This window comes from Perissodus microlepis, chromosome 20 (assembly GCF_051167445.1).
Source record: "Perissodus microlepis isolate ML-2025 ecotype Zambia chromosome 20, ASM5116744v1, whole genome shotgun sequence".
Classification (NCBI taxonomy): Eukaryota; Metazoa; Chordata; class Actinopteri; order Cichliformes; family Cichlidae; genus Perissodus; species Perissodus microlepis.
In genome coordinates, this window is record NC_140480.1 from 22,747,030 (window position 1) to 22,768,101 (window position 21,072).

General features: G+C 39.6%; 2 protein-coding genes across 10 annotated transcripts in view; one reads left to right on the plus strand and one right to left on the minus strand.

Annotated features, from left to right (window-relative positions):
* LOC146364522 (membrane-associated guanylate kinase, WW and PDZ domain-containing protein 1-like) overlaps positions 1–7,408 on the plus strand; it is an 88,036-nt gene extending 80,628 nt beyond the window's left edge. For 8 of the 9 annotated variants that reach the window (XM_084915896.1, XM_084915897.1, XM_084915895.1 and 5 more), the window contains 5 exons: positions 400–484; positions 1,536–1,596; positions 2,392–2,535; positions 2,670–2,808; positions 4,306–7,408. In XM_084915896.1, coding sequence (XP_084772022.1) covers positions 400–484; positions 1,536–1,596; positions 2,392–2,535; positions 2,670–2,808; positions 4,306–5,411 — 1,535 coding nt within the window. In that variant the 3' untranslated portion in view covers positions 5,412–7,408. Of the gene's footprint in view, positions 1–399; positions 485–1,535; positions 1,597–2,391; positions 2,536–2,669; positions 2,809–3,361; positions 3,454–4,305 lie in introns of all 9 variants that reach the window. The other variant, XM_084915904.1, reaches the window with a different exon arrangement.
* Positions 7,409–9,998: 2,590 nt separating this feature from the next.
* LOC146364523 (rhodopsin) lies at positions 9,999–11,502 on the minus strand. The gene has a single exon (XM_084915928.1). The coding sequence runs from the start codon at positions 11,406–11,408 to the stop codon at positions 10,344–10,346; it is 1,065 nt and encodes a 354-aa protein (XP_084772054.1). The 5' UTR covers positions 11,409–11,502; the 3' UTR covers positions 9,999–10,343.
* Positions 11,503–21,072: the final 9,570 nt, after the last annotated feature.

Sequence of the window (21,072 nt, forward strand, 5' to 3'; positions counted from 1 at the left end):
AGTGGCGCAGGTAACTTATACATGTGCTGCTTGTTTGTGATACAACAGAAAAGCAAGAAAAGACAGTCATTCTTGCTCTTATTAAATTTTTTTTGCCCTCCTGGAACAACGACTAAATCAAAATGATACATGTCATTTTTTTTTCTTTTCCTTTAATGCTATTTTTCTTTCGTGCAGTGGGGCCAGTGTTGTACATGAGTAAATGGCAAATGACAGCATCACAGGCAGTTAGCATCAGGTTGAATAGAACTGCCTGTGGGTGGTTCAGGGGACTCTTGTAGACTAACATTTTGTTCTCCAGAGTATCTTTTTAAAACGCAGCTACAGGCAAATGCATTTAACAAAAGTAGTCACTTTGTTTTATATTGTTTATCTCCTTATTGTATTTTCTCTTTTCAGAATCTTCCAATGCTTCTCTGCTGACAAACGCTGAGAAGATCGCCACTATCACCACCACACACACACCTCAGTCTGCAGACTCCCGGTAGGTGACGATGTGTGGTTTTTTTTGGTTTTTTTTGTTTTGTTTTGTTTTGTTTTTTAATTTCCATGAATAAATGTTTATGTAAACATGCGCAAAATGTGATCTTGCTTTGTTTGAAATGGTTGATTGAAAGACTGGGCCTGCAACTACTTGCTGTCTTCAGACTTAGGAGCATAAAGACAGCAATAATAAGACAAGTCAGTGTCTCACTCTGCTACTGGTTTGCAGTTAAAAGGAGTTAAGTTGGCAATTACAAGCAATCCTTTTGTGATAATACAGCAGTTAGCCGTGATAAATCATTGAAGATTTAAAATCTGTTGCCATCTGTTGCGTCTCTGATTACAGAGAAATTCACATTAACTACTTACATTCACTGTCAAGCCAGAGCCTTGTAGATTTAAATAGAAGTTCTTCCACAAAGATTGACGTAGTTTCTGCACAGTGGCAATTAAACTGCAAAAATGACATCGTGACTAAGCGGACTTTTGCAACCAACTCATTACTAATTCAATTTTAATTTATTTATATAGCACCAAATCACAACAACAGTCGCCTTAAGGCAAAGACCCTAAAATATTAGAGAAACCCCAACAATCAAACAGCAAGCACTTGGTGACAGTGAGAAGGAAAAAACAAAACAACCTTTTAACAGGAACAAACCTCTGACAGATTCAGACTCGGGCCCAGGTTGCCAGAGACACGGGACAAAAGGCAGACTGTGAACGAGAGCCAATCTCAGGGCAAATAGTTGTTCCAACTATTTGCACAGCCAAACAGCCAAATCATGAAATTCAAAGCAAACAAAGAAAAAAAAGAAGCAAAAATTAGACTTAAGAGGGCCTAGACGCTGAGTAAAGAGAAAGTTATCTACTGGGTCACGTGTCCAGTAACAGTATGTAGGTGACAGAATATTGCACTGTAATGAGATAATGTTTCACTTCACCTGACAGTGGTTTCACTGTTGTGGCGAATGATGTAGCCGTAAATACAGCACAATATCTATGCATTACATGTATTAACAGGTTGTTGTTGTTGTTTTTTATAACCCAAGGAATAACCCAAAGTCAAAAGGAGCTCCACCTCCTCCTCCCACACAATCTCTGACCACACAGGTAAGAATGGATTTTTCATCCATAGTTAATGGTCATCACCATTTTACTTCAATCTATCAGTAACATGCAGTAAGATATGCTACAGTTATTATCAAAGGGAAATAAAAGGATCATTATGGCCGCAATAGAATCTTCCACTCCTCTGTGGAATGTCACCTTAATGTATTTCCACTACTTGTCAGCTGAAAAGTAGGTCATACTGTAAAATTAGTGGATAGTGGTTTTAAGGTTGCATGAGAAAGAAAATGAGAGGAGCCCCTACACATGTGATGCATTACAAAAAGCAGGCAGTGGTACCACGCTATTTTCTGATCAATAGATGGCAGTGCTGCAATATTCCATTTCAGGCCAGAAGAGGGAGAAAGAAAAGCGCAAGTAAACATGGGGGGGGGAGAGATATGTACCACATGTGGATGGTATAAATATTTTTGTGTCAAATATTCAAATAATCCTTATTACATACAGATACCCCCCCCCCCCCTACACACACTACCATGTTCTTCCATGCACTGGAAGATTCCATAACTCTTAACTTTTTCATGAGAAAGGTAAGTTTTGGGTCCAGCCCTTGCGGTGCCCTTCCCTCAGTGATCTGTACCCAGCTCACAGGCTCATGCATCATTAATTATTCATGCATTTGAAGGTATTGCACTGCCATTGACACTTTGAGTTTTTTCTGGGACAGGGCTTGATTAGCCCTTAAGTTTGAAATCACCTTTTGACTCTTTGAACTATGGATTAGTCACTCTGGTGTCTCTGTGACTTTCTCTTTGTCAACCCTTTTCTATCTTTTAGGATGCAGAGTTCTACTCTGTGGACCTCGAGCGAGACAGTAAAGGTTTTGGCTTTAGCTTGAGAGGCGGCCGGGAGTACAACATGGACCTATATGTGTTAAGACTAGCAGAGGACGGGGCTGCTGTAAGAAATGGCAAGATGAGGGTAAGAATCTGGGTTCTTTTATTTTGATTCTCTGTCAAAATACATTTTCATGTACTAAATTTCTTTTTTGCACAGTGTCGATGAAGCCCTACCTTTAGCCAGTTGCCACAGTAACATGGCCTCTCTGTTTTCAGGTGGGAGATGAGATTTTGGAGATTAATGGTGAGAGCACAAAGAACATGAAGCACTCACGTGCCATCGAACTGATCAAGAATGGTGGTCGGAGGGCACGGCTCGTCCTCAAACGGGGAGATGGATCTGTACCTGAATATGGTAGGTAAATGCATTATGGTGTGGCGCTGAAACTCACTGTCACTGCTGAACCGCAGGCTAAAGTTTCTTATCTTTGTAGTGCACCAGAAAAACTTTATATTCCTTAAAAATGATCTTCAGCTGCATTGCTAACCTAACTGATAAATGTTTAACAGGAAGACACGTTCAAAGTGTGATTAATATGTAACAACCTGTCATTTATTGTTTATCCACAAAACTGATCTTTCAAATATATATTTGATCTTATAGAGCTATTGCACAGATTTCCTGTGTAGGATTATTTTTCTCATTGTCAATCTACTGTTATTTGCTGGTTCAACTGGGATTTTAATTTTCTGACACTTTCTTTTACCCTCAGATTGTTTTCTTTTGATGCTTTATAAAGAGTTTGTGTCGATACTTTTTGTCAAAGACAAAAGAATAACTTCCTCTCTCTTATTAAGATGTACTGTAAAACAGCCTCTTGTCTGTTTTATTTGTTTTCTCCTCTCTGCTCCTCCTCCTTTCTCTCTCTGATTGTCTCTCGTTGCTGGGCTCTTCCTACTCTCTCCAGCGATGATGGCTCCTCATCTCGCTGTTGGTACAATGAGAAATGACAAGATGGGAGAGCCCTGTTTCTACCTAATGGGCCAAAATCAGACAACGGTTTGTAGCCAAAAGTCTGTCCCACTCCACTCTCCCTGTCACCGTTTTCCTTTCAGTTATATTCACCCCTTCTTTCAGCCCATACCACCCTGCATCCCACTGTGTGTGTGTGTTGGCGTGAAGACCTGTTGACATTGTATACAAGCTTTGTCAGCCTCATTTAACCCATGTTATTCAACTTCTTTATGCATATGATATCCCTACCCATGTGCCAGCTTCAGACCAGACATTTATTAATGGGACTAATTTAATTCAACTCGTCATCACATGCTGCTGTCACCTGCAACCTGTCTGTTTTGGGGGGGGGGTTGGCAGACTTTCAGCCAAACAGTTTTTTTTGTTTCTTTTTTTTGCTTTGTTCTTCCAATTAATGTACATTAAACTCATCGTTTTATTTTGAATGATTTCCTAGGTGCCTGCTGTGTTATCGATAACCCCCTGCCCTACACTTGCTGATGTGTTGCACCTGCTGTTGTTGCCGAAGTCACCTTGTGTTTTAACCTGCAGCCCTTATAGCGAAATCATATTGAAATCATGTATAACTTCAATGCATTTTTTGTGTGCAGATGTGTTAAAAAAAGTGTTACACATCAGCTTACATTAGCCGGATTTATTCTAAGAATAAATGCAGCAAATGGAAGTATACCAGTATGCATGATTTCCATCAGTATCTGCATTGATTTTTTTTTGTTTGTTTGTATCATGTCAATGCAAGAGCTCAAATCAGCCAACAAGGAAAATCATGTCTGCTGATCGCAATTAATTTCACGTTTTTGATTTTTCTTTCTTTTTTAAAGTTTCTTTCCGATACTTGTTGAAAAGATATTTCCCGTTCTTTCTCCCCTCCTGCAGACGGCAGCAATGACGGGCACCCTTCCGCACCCGGGGCACAAAACACTCCGGAAGTGAGAACGCTGCCACCCAAAAGCCGATATCACACCTCATTGGAGTCCAGTTATCCACCAGACCTTCACAAACCATCACGCCAGGAGGAGGCTGTGCGTGGCCGAGACATGGACAGGAACAGGGACAGGGATGGGTCAAATCAGATGGACTACCAAGGCTGGCAATTTAAACCCCATCATCATCACACCTGGAATAACAATCACAGTCAAAGTTCCCCCAGACAGCAGTCTCCTGACAACAGCAACAGCAGTAGCAATGGCAACAAGAAGAGCCGGGGCCGCAAAGTCAAGAAGTCTGAGTCGGAGAGCGGCATCTCTAAACTCCTAAAGACTCTGAGGAAGGACAACTCGGGGAAAAAAGCTGCAGCTGCCGAGAAACTGAGGGAGCGAGAGCTCTCAAATAGCAGTTCTACTCTGGACGGGAGATTTCGTCCGCAGCGCCGCGGCTCCCTCGACCGCTCACCGACCCGAAAGCGCGCCTCGTCCCCTGATCACCGGCGGGCCAAATCGATGGACCGCAGGGCAGAGCGAGCACATTGCGACCGTACACCTGAGAGGGATTACGATGATGGAGGGTTCCTCGCAGTCACCCCCGATCGGAAGTACAATGAGCGGAGGCTCCTCAAGGACTCACAGATGACTGGGCAAGTCAGGGAGTTTACCACCCCCGAGCGCACCAACAACAAAGGGGATTCCTTTTCTCAAGCTAGGGGCCGCACATACGACAGAGCCACAAAGAACGGCAACCTTCTGCGAGACTCTTCATCGGAGAGGAGAGAGGAGAGACATCGGACAAACGGGAAAATGGAGAGACTGTACAGAGTTGAGCGGGACTCTTCCCCTGATAGCACCTACAGCCGGGATGAGCTGAACTATGCAGCCGCACCAAGACTAAAAGACTACTACAGCATGATGAAGAACAACGCTGCACACAATAACGCTGCCTTCAACAACACCGGCCACAACAATAATGCAGTAGGCCGCAGCCCGAACCAGCTCCCTGAGCCCAAGAGAAGGCTGTACAAAGAAAGCCCAAAAGACCTCAGCATCTAGAGCAGAGCAGAGATCCCCCTCACCACTCTCTCTATCTGTGCAAACTATGTACCATACACTGGAATTGGACTTCTAAGGATACTAACTCTCGTGCTTTATTTGGTCGAATGGTTTGATTTGATTAACTTTACTACTTGTGATCCCATCCAGAGATTCATAAAACAGCAGGAGTACAGTCCTATCAGTTCACACTGTTTTTGTCATCGTTTTGGTTATTTTGAGCATAACAAAGGTTGTTGTACTATAGTAAAGGTATTGTATGTGCCTGCATATGAAATCAGTGATATTGCTTTTTTGTAGGCATTGCTGACTCTAAATATTTGTTCCCTCAGAGGTATGAAACATGCTTCCAATTGTGGTAACTACTAAGCTTGTTTTCAACTTGTTTTTAGATGTCTTTATCCATTCCTGAATTGCTTAAAAAAAAAAACTATAGCACAAGACACTGATGGTTCACGAGAACTGTGAAAATGGACTTTGCAAAAATCTAAATGTTAAGATTATATAGATAATTAATATATGACATTTTTGCATTTGCTCACTATTTATTTTTGATTCGGCACATATCTCCAGTAAGAGTCATTCGATCTTTTATTAAGGACCAAGGTAAAAGTATACAATGGACTTGGAAATGCATGCTGAGGCAGTGTAACCTCTTTTGCCTAAATACACGCTTCCAAAACTCTAACGAATTATGTGAAAATTGGCAGTGCTATTATTAGATTCTCCCTGGAGAAGGATTGAGGAAAAAACTGTGTGTACTGATGCGATGGGAAAGGAGCTCGACTCGCTTTCAGCTACAGGCAACAATGTTCTCTGTTGTGGAAAAATGTAATTTCACCTTACACAAGTCTGCATTATGCCATAATACCAGCCGAAGCTGCCATGAAATATGATTTTTGAGATATGCCAAAAAAAGTAAATAAATATGTAAATTATCCCTGTGCAAGATGCATGTGTAAATTAAAATGTAGTGTGATCACTTTATTTGATGGGTCTGAGTGAGAATAATTGATAAAGGAACATGCACTGTAATCCCACAGTAACTTTAAGCCCTGTCCTCATGTTTATTACAAGCACGTTTGTGCACCGACCACCTCCTGGGTACAGAGGCGCAGAGCCAATGTGGTTACGTGTGTCGGTAACATGGAGATTCCCGGTACAGGGGACAACTGATCTGCCATGCTGAGCCATGCTGTCATGCCACTGGAATCTGACTGCTGCTTTTTACTGTTGTTTTGTGTGTATTCTGTTTTATGTTTCATTTACAAACTAAAAATATATTGGGAGGAGGGGGGAGAACCACAACAAATGCATTGTTTAATCACCATTGTCACCATGGTACTGTATTTAACAAAAAAGAAGCGCATCTGAGAAGTGTTGGCCATCACCTGTAAAGATTTTTTTTTTCTCCAATGTAACTACAAGGAACCTGTGGAGGAATAAAATGTTGCCTTTTTCTTGTACAAAAGAGAAATTTATGAAAACCCTCAGCAGTGAGGAATGTGACATTGTGTTTATATCTCTGAAGTGGACCTGATGATTTGTGGGGAAATATGTTGGTTTACTCTGGATCAGGTATGTAAAGACATTTTAAAATGAAAGACTGTATGTGGTCAATCAGAAACTGTTTAATGGTTTGAATCTCTCTCAATGGTTAGCCTGCCTTTGTATTATAAAGCACTTGTATGCAGTCTGTGTTCTTCAAGCATTATTTCTTGCAACGTGCTCCAGACATAATGCTGTCTCTGTGTTGATAAAAGCAGTACATGTATATGGGCCAATCTTTTTTATATAACTATGCATATATAAATACTACATTGTTCATAGCTTTATTTGACCCATGAAGCTATACATAACATTAGTCAAAGTACAAGTAGATGTGGACTTATCCAGCTTCTTTCCTTGAGATGGATTACAATGTATATGTAGCTATCAAAAGAAGTCTGTGAATGCTATTTTTATTATCAAATAAAGTTTTCCATACAAATTCAAAAGGATTTCTTTTTTTATGCCTGACTGCACATCTCAGGATAAGCTTTTGCATTTGTTCAGGTTTTTTGATCACGTCGCTGGTCGTGGTTTTGATGTGCAAGTTTAGAGACTGGCAACCGGAAGAAAGAACAATGGTGATTGTACAGTCACTGGCCACTTCTTTAATAATAATGGATTGGATTTATATTGCGCTTTTCAAGGCACCCAAAGCGCTTTACAATGCCACTATTCATTCACTCTCGCATTCACACACTGGTGGAGGCAAGCTACAGTTGTAGCCACAGCTGCCCTGGGGCAGGCTGACAGAAGCGAGGCTGCCATATCGCGCCATCGGCCCCTCTGGCCAACACCAGTTGGCGGTAGGGTAAAGTGTCTTGCCCAAGGACACAACGACCAGGACAGAGAGCCCGGGAATTGAACCGGCGACCTTCCAGTTACAGATGCGCAGATGCTTTAGGTGCAGCTGCACAACTGCTCGCTTATGTGAACACACGAGAGCAACTCAATGGGTTTAGGAATGCACACGTGGTCAAAACAACCTGCTGATGTTCAAACTGCACGTCAGAATGGGAAATAAAGGTGACGTGGCATGGTTGTTTGTGCCAAATGGGTTGGTCGGAGTATTTTAAAAACTGCTTATCTGTTGATCACACACATCTCTAAAAAAATAAAAATACCTTCTTCAGAAGAGGAGAATGTGTCTACTGACTCCCACACAAAAAAAAAACATGTAAGATAGTAGTCATCGATGTGGGCCGTTAGTTATATTGCCTCATAGAGTTCATTCTTCTTTATCAACTACACAAGTAATTTCTGATCAGTTTTATCTGTGTAAAAAATACTGGGGGTACCCAGTGGTACCCATCAGCCTCCTAGTACAAACACCTATCGTATAAATTTGAAAAGTATAGGTGATTTCCTTCTCAACTTATCCCATTCACAAGACTTTCAGAAAACCTAACCTCTGGCGTTAAGATCAAGATCACTGTGATTCAAACGTAGAAGTGGCACTGATGGTATCAATCTGAATCTCAAACGTCACTTCGTTCTCGAGTTATCGCATTAACAAACTCGGGTGTCCACATTGTCTGCCTGTCTGCCTGGGAGGGTGACAACAACACCACATGAGCCTTTTATGGCTGAGGGGTAAAAAACTGAAGTTTACACACCAAGTCAGTGTCTGAAGGTTGTCTACTTATGTAAATGCTGAACACTGTGCAGAAAAGCAGGAAAAAGGCAAGTAGTTGTCCAACAGATCCACAGTCATAGGTTTCATGTCTTAGTTTTAATTTGTAACTCAAATGGGTAACTTGGAAAAAAACAAAACAAAAACATAACATGCCAGCATGGATACAAGGAGCTAACATGCTGTTATGGATGCTGTTTTAATACATGTGGACAATTTGGAACTGTGAAACAGATAATTACTCATTGCCATATAGGAATGAGTGTACCAGTTTAACAAATGTATTACACCACAAGGTAGTGTACAGTTTAGTTACCCTAAATTAACAGTACCAGTAAATAACCAAAATAATATTTTAAGTGTTTCTGTAAAAAACGAAATTTTATTTTTAATACTAAAATATCATTATTGCTGTTATCAATGAATTTACAATGTTTTTTAAAAAAGTTATTTACTTGCAGTCCTGAACAGAAAAAATATTTTTAGTGATTGAATGTTGGTAATTGAATGCTTGAGTAATTTCTGATTTCTTAGAGAAGTCCAGTGTGCCAGCTCAAATTTGGCTTTAAAAATGTAAATTCAGTTTTATCATTATTATTATTATTAATAATAATAATGACTAACATTACTTTATTTTATGTTTCATTCTCCCCAAAGAGGAAGGAAATTTGCTCTGGACTCCAAGTTACCAAGAGTACAAGCATCACAATTCATTTTGTTCAGTAACGTATCTGTGATGCAAAAAGACCTGTGCTCATATTGTGCTCATGCAGTTCCACTGCACAAGCACCACGCTGTGTGTGTGTGTGTGTGTATAATACTATTGTTTATGTAATATACTATTATGCTATTAAAACATTAGAGAGTTTTATAAACCATTAAATATCAATACTCCTTATTAATACTAATTAGGTTTACGTGTAATAGAGTCTTGATTGATTCTTCCTTTCACACTACCTGTAATGTTTCCATTGAATTTGCATGAAGGTGTCACTTGGTTAGACTCATTTGGTCATCTAATAAATCTTTGTCAACCTTTACATAATGTGATTAATATCTATTATCAGATAAAGTTGTGTCTGGTGTCATGCATAGTCACCGATAATAAGATCTTATAATGTTGTAATCTCTTTATTAGGCCAAGTTCTAAGCCCAAGGTGACCTGTGCCTGAAATGAGATTATAGAGGCCACTTGTAAACACTAAGTACTAAGTTTTTGTGTACTGTTTCATCAAGTTTAACAGTAGATGAGCAGTAGTAACTGCAATAACAGCTCTAAAGTCTAAACCGACTCAAGACATAAATGCATTCTGAATAGGTCATTCACATTTATTTATTTGATTAAATATACTACAATCATATGAACTTTGCCACCCAAACTGTAAGTAAAACATAAACAGGATGTGTCATTTGCAAAGTGCGTTTTATTTTACGTTGCCTTGATTACATGCCTCTACATTCAAAAATAAGCCAGTATCATATAGGATCCAACTGTGAAAGATTAGCATTTTTCCTTTTCCTCTCAGGAAAAAAAAATCTCACCGATTGTTAAGTTGGATATTCTGTACATACAGGAACAACTCTGTAATGGGCTGACCTTTACTGCAACTGTCTTTAGGTTGAATCAATTCGTTTGTAAAAATACAAAAAGGAAATTATTTCTGTAGACATTAGCCTTCAGTAGTTTCCCTGGGGGAGCAGAAGTCTTCGTCTTGGATGGCGGATCACGGAGCCGTTGCTTGACGCCCCTTTTATGCAGGAGACACAGAGCTGGAGGACACAGAGGAAGCCTCAGTCTTGGAGGCAGTAGTAGATGCTCCCTCCTCTTCTTCAAAGGGATTTTTCCCGCAGCACAAGGTGGTGATCATGCAGTGGCGGAACTGCTTGTTCATGCAGATGTAAATAATAGGGTTGTAGATGGCAGCGGCCTTGGCAAAGAAGGCTGGGAGGGTCATGAAGACTGGTCCAAATTCAGATCCCTGATGTGTGAAGATATACCAGGCCACTCCGGCATAGGGCAGCCAACATACCAGGAAGGAAATAACCATCATAATAACCATGCGGGTGACTTCCCTTTCAGCCCTCTGGGTGGTCTCAGACTCCTGCTGGGCAGCAGCAGCCTCCTTGACAGCACAGAGCAGGCGGCCGTAGCAGAAAAGCACAACAGTCAGTGGAATCATGAAGTGGCAGATGAACATGTAGATAACAAACGACTCGTTGTTGAAGCCTTCTGCACGTGTGTAGTAGTCGACTCCACATGAGCACTGCATGCCCTCAGGGATGTAACGAGACCAGCCGACAAGAGGGGGTGCAGCGCAAGAAAGGGCCGCTAACCAGGTGAAGGCCAAGCCCATAATAGCGTGGTTCTCCCCAAAGCGGAAGTTGCTAATGGGCTTGCAGACGACTAACCACCTTTCAATAGCAAGGACAACCAGTGACCAGAGACCAATCTCACCACCGAGGGTAGCAAAGAATCCTTCCAGATTGCAGCCAAGGCGACCTAGGACGAAGTAGCCATGCATAGAGGTGTAAATCGTTGTGGTGAATCCTCCAAACACCATGAAGAGGTCAGCCACCGCAAGGTTCAGAAGGATGTAGTTTAGTGGGGTTCGCAGCTTCTTGTGTTCAATGGTGACATAGAGAGTAAGGAAGTTGATGGGAAATCCAACAAGGATGAGAAAGAACATGTAGGCACCCAGAGCAGCATAAGCTGCTGGGCTGACAAGGTAGTGCTGAGGGTATTCATAAGGACTCCGGACAATACCGGTGGTGTTTGCCATAGGGACATAGAAAAAGGGTCCCTCTGTGCCATTCATGGTTGCGGCTTGTGGTTGCGATCAGCCCTTCAGAGGTGTTTCTTCTGGGTGTTTGGGAGAGTGATGGTACAAATGCTACAAATGGAACCAGGTGGCTACAGTCTGGCTTTTAAAGGCACACCTTGGATTATCACTTTCCCAATCTGTCAGCACAAACTGATTTAGGCCACAGTTAATAACTAATCCAGCCACCACTGCAAACATTAATGACCACTCATCAAGATATTAAGGTTACACCTGCTCACGTCTAACACGGCGCTATCCAGTGACTATATGTTTTGAAGCATGTTAACAACATCGTGTCTAGCGAGAAAATAAGGTTTTAGTGCAGTCAGCTTTAAACCTACAACTGAGGGAAACTGATCAGTTCAGATGTCTCTTAATATCTCAGCAAGTCTCCTCCACATGGCTCAAAGCTATAAAGCTCTAAATTTGACGTTTTAGGGGATTTTCACTAATATGGACATCTTTTCCTGTGAGTTTTAGCAGAAATCTATTTTAACTGTGTTAATTTAAGGTGCTTACGTTTAGCCAAAATATTAAACTTTCATTCAATATTAATTTGCATAGGGCTGCTAATGGATAGCATCTCTCTATATTAATCACATCCATTTACAAATTCAATTCCATCATCTAGTAAATCCTGAATAATATTGACAAATATAGGCTTTGCAGAATGCTTAATTTTAGACTCTTGATTAAATACTGGATGTTGATTTTGTTTTATTCCATAGTTTTTTCTTTTTCCAACATAGTTTCCTGCAACAACTGCTAAACACTGGAGAGAGAAAATAATAGAGCATTACTATGATGCCAAAACTTACACTAAAGTAGTAATAGTAACTTCAAAGTTCATACAGTTTCATTACTCTCATGTGCTACCCAAAATCAAAGCAAACAAAAAAAAAAAAGACCAGGAAAGAAAAATAAAGTATCACATCTGAGTCCCACAGTATCCTACTGAGTGAGAGTGACCCTCGCAACATTAAATCCATTACAGGCTTGTGAGAGGAACACACCCATAAGCCCCAAATCTCTTTAATACAACACCCATTAGGAAAGTGCTGAGCTCTTTACCAACAGCTAAGATGGTCCACCACTCAGCAACATTACTGCCTCTGCTCTACATTCAGTATAGTACAGAAAAGCACAACTTAGAAAACAGTAATATATGAGATAAGGATACGTTATGAGAAAATTAAAAAGCCTTTTTCTTCATCTGCTGTCTTGGTCAGAAGATATAATTATTAATGCACATGAGGCAAAGACAAAGAGTGCTTTGTGTAAAAAAAAAAATCCACTTGGTTACAACTAGAGTTAACATGTATGAACCCATAGATAATCCAAAGATAATTAATCACTGGGCAAAAGTGTTGAGCAGTTCTTCAGGGCAATAGTTCTCAAGGCTTTCTGCAGCTCTTTCAAAGTTTTTCTTTGGACATTGGCTGCTTTCACACTCATTTTCTGTTTATTCTTGTATTTGACCATTTTCAGAGGAATCTTTTCTTTTTTTAATTTTGTTTCCTTATTTCTAAAACACTGAGGATTCATTCAAACAGTAAATAAGTAGGCTCAAACAAGAATATGTCCCATTTCCAATGTCTCAGTCTACATAAAAGGTAACAAGAGAGGCACAAAATAGTGTTTTTGCTCTGTGAAGTGATTCCCAAAGAACTATTAGTTACTCTTAATCCAAAACTTGATGTCTTGACATGGTATGCAGCGCATCCTAAAAAAAACAAAAAAAAAAACAGGAAACTGGGCAAGAGGAGGAAAAAACATGTTACAGGCTTAAAAAACTAGCTACAGCAGCATGCCCTTAAAAAAAGGAAGAACTCCAGCAAAGACTTGACGCAGGACCTGGGAGATACAACAACACTCAAAAAATTAACTACTTGAATGGAAATTTAAAAAAAAGAAGAAAAGGATTTCCATGCGATTAAATTGCTTTATTTTAGCTTTATGCAATTCTGGTACTGTATTCCAATTGGAGCCTATCCCAGCTGTCATAGTGAGAGAAGCAGCATACACCCTGGACAGGTCGCCAGTCTATGGCAGGGCTAACACAGAGAGACAGTCGACCATTTGCACTCACATTCACACTTCTAGGTAATTTAGAATCACCAATAAATCTAAGTTGCGTTGAATTTCATGCAGATCGTACATGATTTCATTACGTTTACCACAGAAACATGAAATTATTTTGTTCAACAAAAAAAATTCAAGAACAGAAAATATGTGTTATATAATATAAATTTGTGAGCTTGCCTATTAAGATTGCAGATCTTCTCATACTGAGCTGGTCTTTGGAATAAAATACTTATTTCTGGACTCTACTATCCTGTTCAGGGTTGCAGGACTGTGGATAATAGTCAGTTAAATGTGTAATCTTTCCAAAACACACACACACAAATAACAAGGACATCTATCCAATTAAGCAAAGATTCAAAACTAGTATATTTATTCTGGTATGGTTTGAGGGAAAATGTTAAAAAAAAATGGCAACTGAATCTTCAAATCTTGAAGGATGGTCAGCAGAATTTTTGCTTCCTTAGCAAACTATGCTCTCTGGTGGATGATAACTGAAATTATTATGTGGATACAAAAGTGGATTCTTCATTCGATGATGACAAAAAGACACAGTGGAAATTGTATTCAGTGACTCAAGTATAATATCTGTTTAAGCAAAAATATTTTTGCAGGTTTGAGGTTCACAAACATGAGCTGAAATTCATCATTGTACAAGGCAAGCAAGATTAAATGAAAACTGATAGTATTTCTACTGAATGTTGCATGTGTCTTAAAACAAATCCATCTTACACCACAAACACGGTGTTGTTCTGTCCCATATAAAACACATCATCCAAACATCCATAGTGTGAGTTAGTCATGGGAAATTACCTCCTAAGTTCAACAATTCAGATTTAAAGGATGGAAGCATGGTGTTCATGACCCAGTAACAGTATGAGAGCTGTGCAGTGGCTTAAACAAAGCAGGTTTATGAGGAATAATATTAAATAGAATCTCCAAAATGTTGAGAAGGTTTAATATGAAGCCATTTTTTTAAGGCAATGATGCCAAATGAGTTTGACCAGATGGTCAACCCAATGGATCCACTCTCTTTTCCCCAGTACCGTGAATCCTTGTTCCATAACGGTGGTAATGATTGATTGTAAGTGATTGTGCTTCATTAGCATTGGGGCGCATTATGTTTTCAGCACTTGTGACTTAGATAAAAATCAGAGCACGTTTTCTAGAAAGCTGGACCCAAAACTAAATGGTACCAATCACAGAATAAACTGATAAAATAAACTGCAAAACCATAATAAACTCAAAACTGGGTCAAAGACCAGGGACCATTACACACTGTGTACAACAAACAATACATCTTCTGGTTTTGAATTGTTTGTTCAATAACAAGCCACACAAGCCATTGCCATGCACTGTAGCCCCTAATTTTTCACATTACCCACTGTGCTGTGTGAATGAAATGCATGACACATTTGTACCGGACTAATCTTTAACCTGCCACCTCTTCGATGGCACAATTAGTGCCAATGTGAGAATACCACAGGAAATGACTCAATGAAACAAACTTGAGACATGAATACTCGTGATCTAAAGATGATTGCGTAAAAAAGTGTAGTTGCAACACTAAAAAATAAATAAATAAAAATCACATATTGTTGTATAAACAGCTAAACTGAGCTAGTGTCTACACACTCTACAGGGACAGCTCCATCACCTAAATCACATGGAGTATTTCCAGTAGTAACTTAAAGTAGTTATTGTAAAATGTTATATAGTGGCCTATTAGTGCCTAATAATCAAAAGACCCCTGATTTGATCTCTGGAGGAGGTGCGAATCACTTTGGACTTTGGCATCAGGAAGTGGAACTACCTACTGTGGTGATCCCTTGTGAACAAGGGAGCAACCAAAAGTAGCAATTCAAAAGCAATGTATACATTTACTAGGGGTGCAACGATACTCGTATCGATATTGAACTGTTCGATACAGTGCTTTCGGTTCGGTACGCATATGTATCGAACAATACAAAATTTTTAATTTATTTTATGCAACATGGCAAACTGAACCTCCCCCACCCTCATTCAGATCTGACGTTTGGAACTATTTTGGTTTTCATGTGACGTATGACCCTGAAGGTAAGCGCGTCATGGACAAAAGTAAAACTGTTCAATTACATTGGTGGGAACTAGTGTGTTAGCGTAGTTTGCTCGTTAATGTGTTGGCCATCCTGCCCCACGCACGGGGCGATCCGCGGTAGCTCGTTAACGGAGATTTGCCGTGTTGTGGCGTTAACGTCATTTCAACGAGATTAACGCTGACAGCACTAGTGGGAACACAACGAATATGACTGCACATTTACTCCGACAGCATTCTAGTGCAAAGACAAGTGGAAGCAGACAAAAACAACAAGCACGCATGCTACAAACTTTAGCCGAGTCATTTAGACAGCCGTTAGCACATGATTCTCACATTAAATTTAAAAACTGTACTTTTGAGTTAAAATATATATTTATAATTTTAATAAATGACAAATTAAAAAGGCATGAACATTTTTTTTTGTATCGAAAAAATATCGAACCGTGACACCAAAGTAGCAAACCGAACCGAACCGTGAATTTTGTGTATCGTTGCACCCCTAACATTTACATTATTCACTACTCAAATCAGATTTCAAAGAAAAAGCTTCGAAATCTCCCAACTTTCTGTTAAATAAAAGTATTAAAATTTCCCCCCCTGGGGAAGTAATGCTTCTATTTTCTCTTAACTCATGGTAACACTTTGTACTGTGTGCCACACATGAGAAATGTCATGACCTTTTCCCCAACATTTCACAGAATTCGTGTTTGAAGAGCTAAGAAGCTAGAGTTTATCGACAAGGCTCACAGATCCTGCAGGAGATCAAGACAGATCTGCAGAGCTGGTCTCTTGTTATAAACTATGCAGGTGTTTTGCTGCCCTCCTCAGGAAGTCAAAGAAAATGCAATTGCACACAAATGTATGGTCACCAAAATCAGGCTTCCTGTTTGACATGCCTTATGGTGTATTTATACATATATCCATGCAGACATTTTATGTAATAATGTAATGACTAACTCTCTGGACAACAGAAAGAACGGCTGCTAACTTCTTAGTGGCCAGTGGGGAACCAAATAAACAACCCAAACCCTCTCGTTGTTAAACCTGTATTTATTTTGAATGACAAGCAGGGGATGACATTTTTGATAAAGCTTATAGTTAGGGCTGGATCACCCTGAGCCCTCCCGTAGTTGGGCTTTACTTGAGTAGTTTTTTTTCTGACTTCTTTTTACTTACTCCCCATATTTTTAAACAAATATCTGTACTTTCTACTCCTTACATTTTAAAAACAGCCTTTTACTTTCTGTTTAACCCATTTGGGAAGAGTTATTATTTCGTGACTGTGGGCCTCTAAATATCAAACCAATTTAAACCTAAACAGTAACACATGAAAGGAAAGTTTATTAATCACCAGAGAATGTCACATAAAAAGAGATGACATGTGCCAAAATGTAGGGGTTAAAAGTGTGACAGTGTTGTTTTGTTTTGGGGGTTTTTCCTGCAGGTGTCCATAAGTTGCGGTTGTGGTTCTTCAGCATCTAGCTAGCACTACAAAAGAAGAGCGAGTGCAAAAGGAGTAACGCTTTTTAAGTGTCAGGTAATTTCAAATGCAATGTTTCAATCAGCTCAGCAAACAGAGATGGAGAAAAATAAGAAAGACAGGAGAGGAGAGGGAGAAGAGAGGTTAGATTTAAAGGTTATGATGCTCAGTGGGTTTACATGCAAGTCCTCATGTTTTTAAATTAGATAGTGGGCCTGTACATGTAACACTATGTTTTTTCATATTGTGAAATATGCTGTAAAACAAACTGCAGTAGACTAACTGCTATTTGAAGGTTACATGAAAATACTCTGTAGTTTAGCTGAGGTTTCATGTGTGGTTTAATGCTCAGAGTTAGGTTACATCAAGTGTAGCACAGATTCATATGCTTAGATTCATTGACTGAATTCCACCTTCATACCAACTTTATACCATTTAAAAAAAAAGACAGCATAAACAGTGCACTGTCAGTGTAGAGGATGAAAATCAGACAGGACAACTCATGAAACATCTGCTTAGAGGAAAAGTCACCCTCCACAATGTAGGCAACAGAAAATAGAGCTTTTTTCAGAATTTTTAGATTCAAGCTGCGTATAATTAGTATAAAAAATAGTTAAACTCAAGTTTGTATTTCCATCTACTAATCTTATTTTATCATTGTGTTAAAATTGCACAAGGTTCAGTTAGCTTTGCACAAAAATAGAAACGTCCTCCAAAGAGCTACTTTAACTTTCTTACTTTGAATGCGTTTCAGAGCTGGTACTTTTTGAAGTTGTTGAAGTAGAACTTTTACTGGAGTAGTTTTTAACAGTAGTACCTGTACTTCTACTTAAGTACAGAATGTCTGTACTTTTGCCAACTCTGGTTATTAATCTCTGGCTCTTATCCAGCCTGTCAAGAAGCCATATTTTGTAGTCCAAAGTTTTCAGCTAGCTTCTTACAGAAAGGAAACAGGGAAAATGCCGAAGGTAAGTAAGAAGAACTGGCTTGAAAATCATTAGCAAAAGGCCCAAATTTAAAATGTTTGGTTATTTTTGGCATTATTTGTTGTATTATTGTAGGGAGATAGGTACAAAAAAAGCAGGGGAAAAGGACAATTTGTTCACTGAACTGCTAAACTGACAGGGGACAACTAGACAGTATTGGGTAATTCAAAAGCATCCAACTTGAATTTATGCAGCAGACGTCTTAGACAAGGGCCTCTCTAATGAATAATACACAAGATCAGCCTCCTTATAAATAGTGTATGACTTCCAGAAACAGAAGCATGCACTGTTACTGCCTTGGGTTGTGCTTATTTGTAAAGTGGAAATGGCTTGGATGAAGTCATGGTCAACATTGAAAAATAAAATCATCACAACTACTTCGTGAGCAAGTATTTACTAAATAAGTTCTTACAAAGCCAGTTTGTTCTCTTGCACATGTCCATTTATTTTTTTCTTTGAGAAAAAGATTGGCTAAAACTCAAGAAAGGAAGCATTTAGACGTGTTGAGCACCCTCATGTGTCATTTATAGTCTCATTTGATAGTAGCATTTATCTGACATACTTTTTACAAATCTTTGACTATATGCCCCAAAGCATCACAGCCTTATTTGTTTCGCTTCTTTTTTGCCTATGAAGATGACTGTGGTTTTTGGAGGACAAATGTGTGGGCTGAGTGTGATGCTCTCTCACTCTGCCCACAGGAACTCTCTTGCTGAGTGACCGGTAGAGAGGAGGGAACACTGTGACCAGGACATGGCACATTCCACACCTCCAGCTCCCACAAACATTCACACTACAGGGTTACACATCATCAGGCCCGTAACAGCAAAAATAACATCAGCTGGTGTCAAGCATGTCAAGATTCATTTTGAGTTAGTGACTTAGTCATGATGAAATATCTTAAATACTAATTAATCTCTTGCAGAGCTGCAAGAATCAGTTAAAAAGCATTATTAAGTATTTTCTTTAAATAAAAATGGGAAAAGTCCTGTCACAAAAATGCATCATTTATTCCCATTTCTTCAGCTGAATTCAACAATTTAACCAACAATTTTATTCCCAAATATCCATTAGAAGAAAACATTGTGTGCAGTGCATCCCTAAAAGATTTGAGTAAACTATGGAGGACAAAAGACGTAAAACTACTTACAGCAGATGAACTGTGTCTGAAAATCATGCCCTTAAGATATTTTAAAAACATCCAGCAGAGACCTGACGCAGCACCCGAGAGACGCAGACAGCCCTTCACGAAGATCTCATGAGAAATGGTCTCAGTGGGTTTGAGGTATGCCAAATTACATGAGAACTGGACACAAAATCACAGACTTTCAAGCTTGTTAGAATTGTACTGTCTTTCCATATAAGTCTTTTTTTCCTAGCAAATGATACAAAATGAGGAGTGACTTTTGTTTTCTCGTGTGCAATTCTGCTTTAGATCTATAAATCACCAGAAAACAAACAAAACATGCATAAAACATAATATTTCTCCTTTATTCAAGTAACAGTTTTGACCATAAACACATTTTATAAAACAGAGAAAAGCAGTAAATGCTGTCAAGACTGCTGCCTGATCAGTGTTTAATTTTTACATTTTCTTTTGGCATGGAGATCTATGTGGTAAACGATACACAAAACACTGAAATAAACAAAGGGTTGTTGCATGAGATCATTTTTTCAAGGTTGCTCCACAAATTGGTTATAAGACCATTTGCAACCAGTGATGTATGAGCGCTCTGCCGGGATAAAATAATGTTATTTATCTTCTGCAGGAGAAAAGAGAGCAGATAAACAACCTAAAGAGGTAATTATTTGTCAAAATCATGGCTGATTACTTTGTGTACCAGAAGTCTGAGCATCTTTTGCTTCTAGGCAATGAGCGGTTTAGTGACGGCATCTTGGTCAGTAAACCACTCATCGTGGCACATTTCCAGCCCCACTGGAAAACAGACTCTGAAGCTCAAAGCGTTACAAAAAGCAGCCGAGTCTCTGTTGCAGCACAAGCCTCCAGCATCTTTACCAGCAGTGGGAGCTGTTTGCCTTCAGTATACTGCACGACATAAATTGTTCATGCACTGCATTATTATTGATTCTACAGGAATCAACTGAAGCCACATTTGCATCTTGTTGCTGAATTAGTAGCAGCATACCAGGCTGGCAGTATCTGAGGGCTGCCTCTTTTTAATATGCTATTCCCAGAATCCTAGTGTATTGCAGCTGACACATGTCTGTGTTCAATCGGTGTCTTTTATACCATCACTGCTATTATTGTGTGGCACTAATGTTTCTCAGATGAACCTCTCAGACCCTCCCTCTTGACAACAAAGACTGTTATTTGTCAGGAAGAGCATCCAGGCTCAATAAAACATCGAGAGGATGAGGTCAGAGGTGTTGTTGCAGCTTCATTCACTGGAGCCATGGAGGAAATCAAATCATACAGCATCAACACCATCTGCTCTCACCTGAAATTGTCAGGGGCTTGTATTTATATTTACATTCGTGTATAGCTATCAATCCTGCACGTGCCTATTGGTTAGTGAAAAGTATAAACAGTAAGCACCACCACAACTTGTACTTCTATCACCATCCTCGGATTAGCCTCATTTTTTGCCACTCTTCCTTTCTGTTTCTTTCGATTGTTCTTCAAGTACACACACACACACACACACACAACATTCTGTCTGCCGTGACGTTTCTGTGACTCTTTCTTACCACCCATTGTTCATGTTTGACAACTGCAAAGAAATTAGCAGTCTTTGGCATGATTCATCATCTTTCAATCGACCGGTTGCTAAGGTGATGAATCCACAGAGTATGTGCAGAGTGCTGAAATCCTGTGTGGAGTGTGCGGAGAGCAGCATCTTCACTTTGACACACATACATGTGGAGGATAAAGGACTAAACTACCAGGCTGAGCTTGGTTCTTACCTCTCCTGGCTTGACGTTTTAGGGTTCAGAGTCCCAGATGCTTGTGGTTAAACCTCTCACTGTGAGCACAAATGTCACCCTCATCAGCAAACACTTCCAGACACACAC

What these genes read in the sequence shown, in the direction of transcription:
- LOC146364523 (XM_084915928.1), bottom strand. Translation starts at nt 11,408, where the DNA reads ATGAATGGCACAGAGGGACCCTTTTTCTATGTCCCTATGGCAAACACC.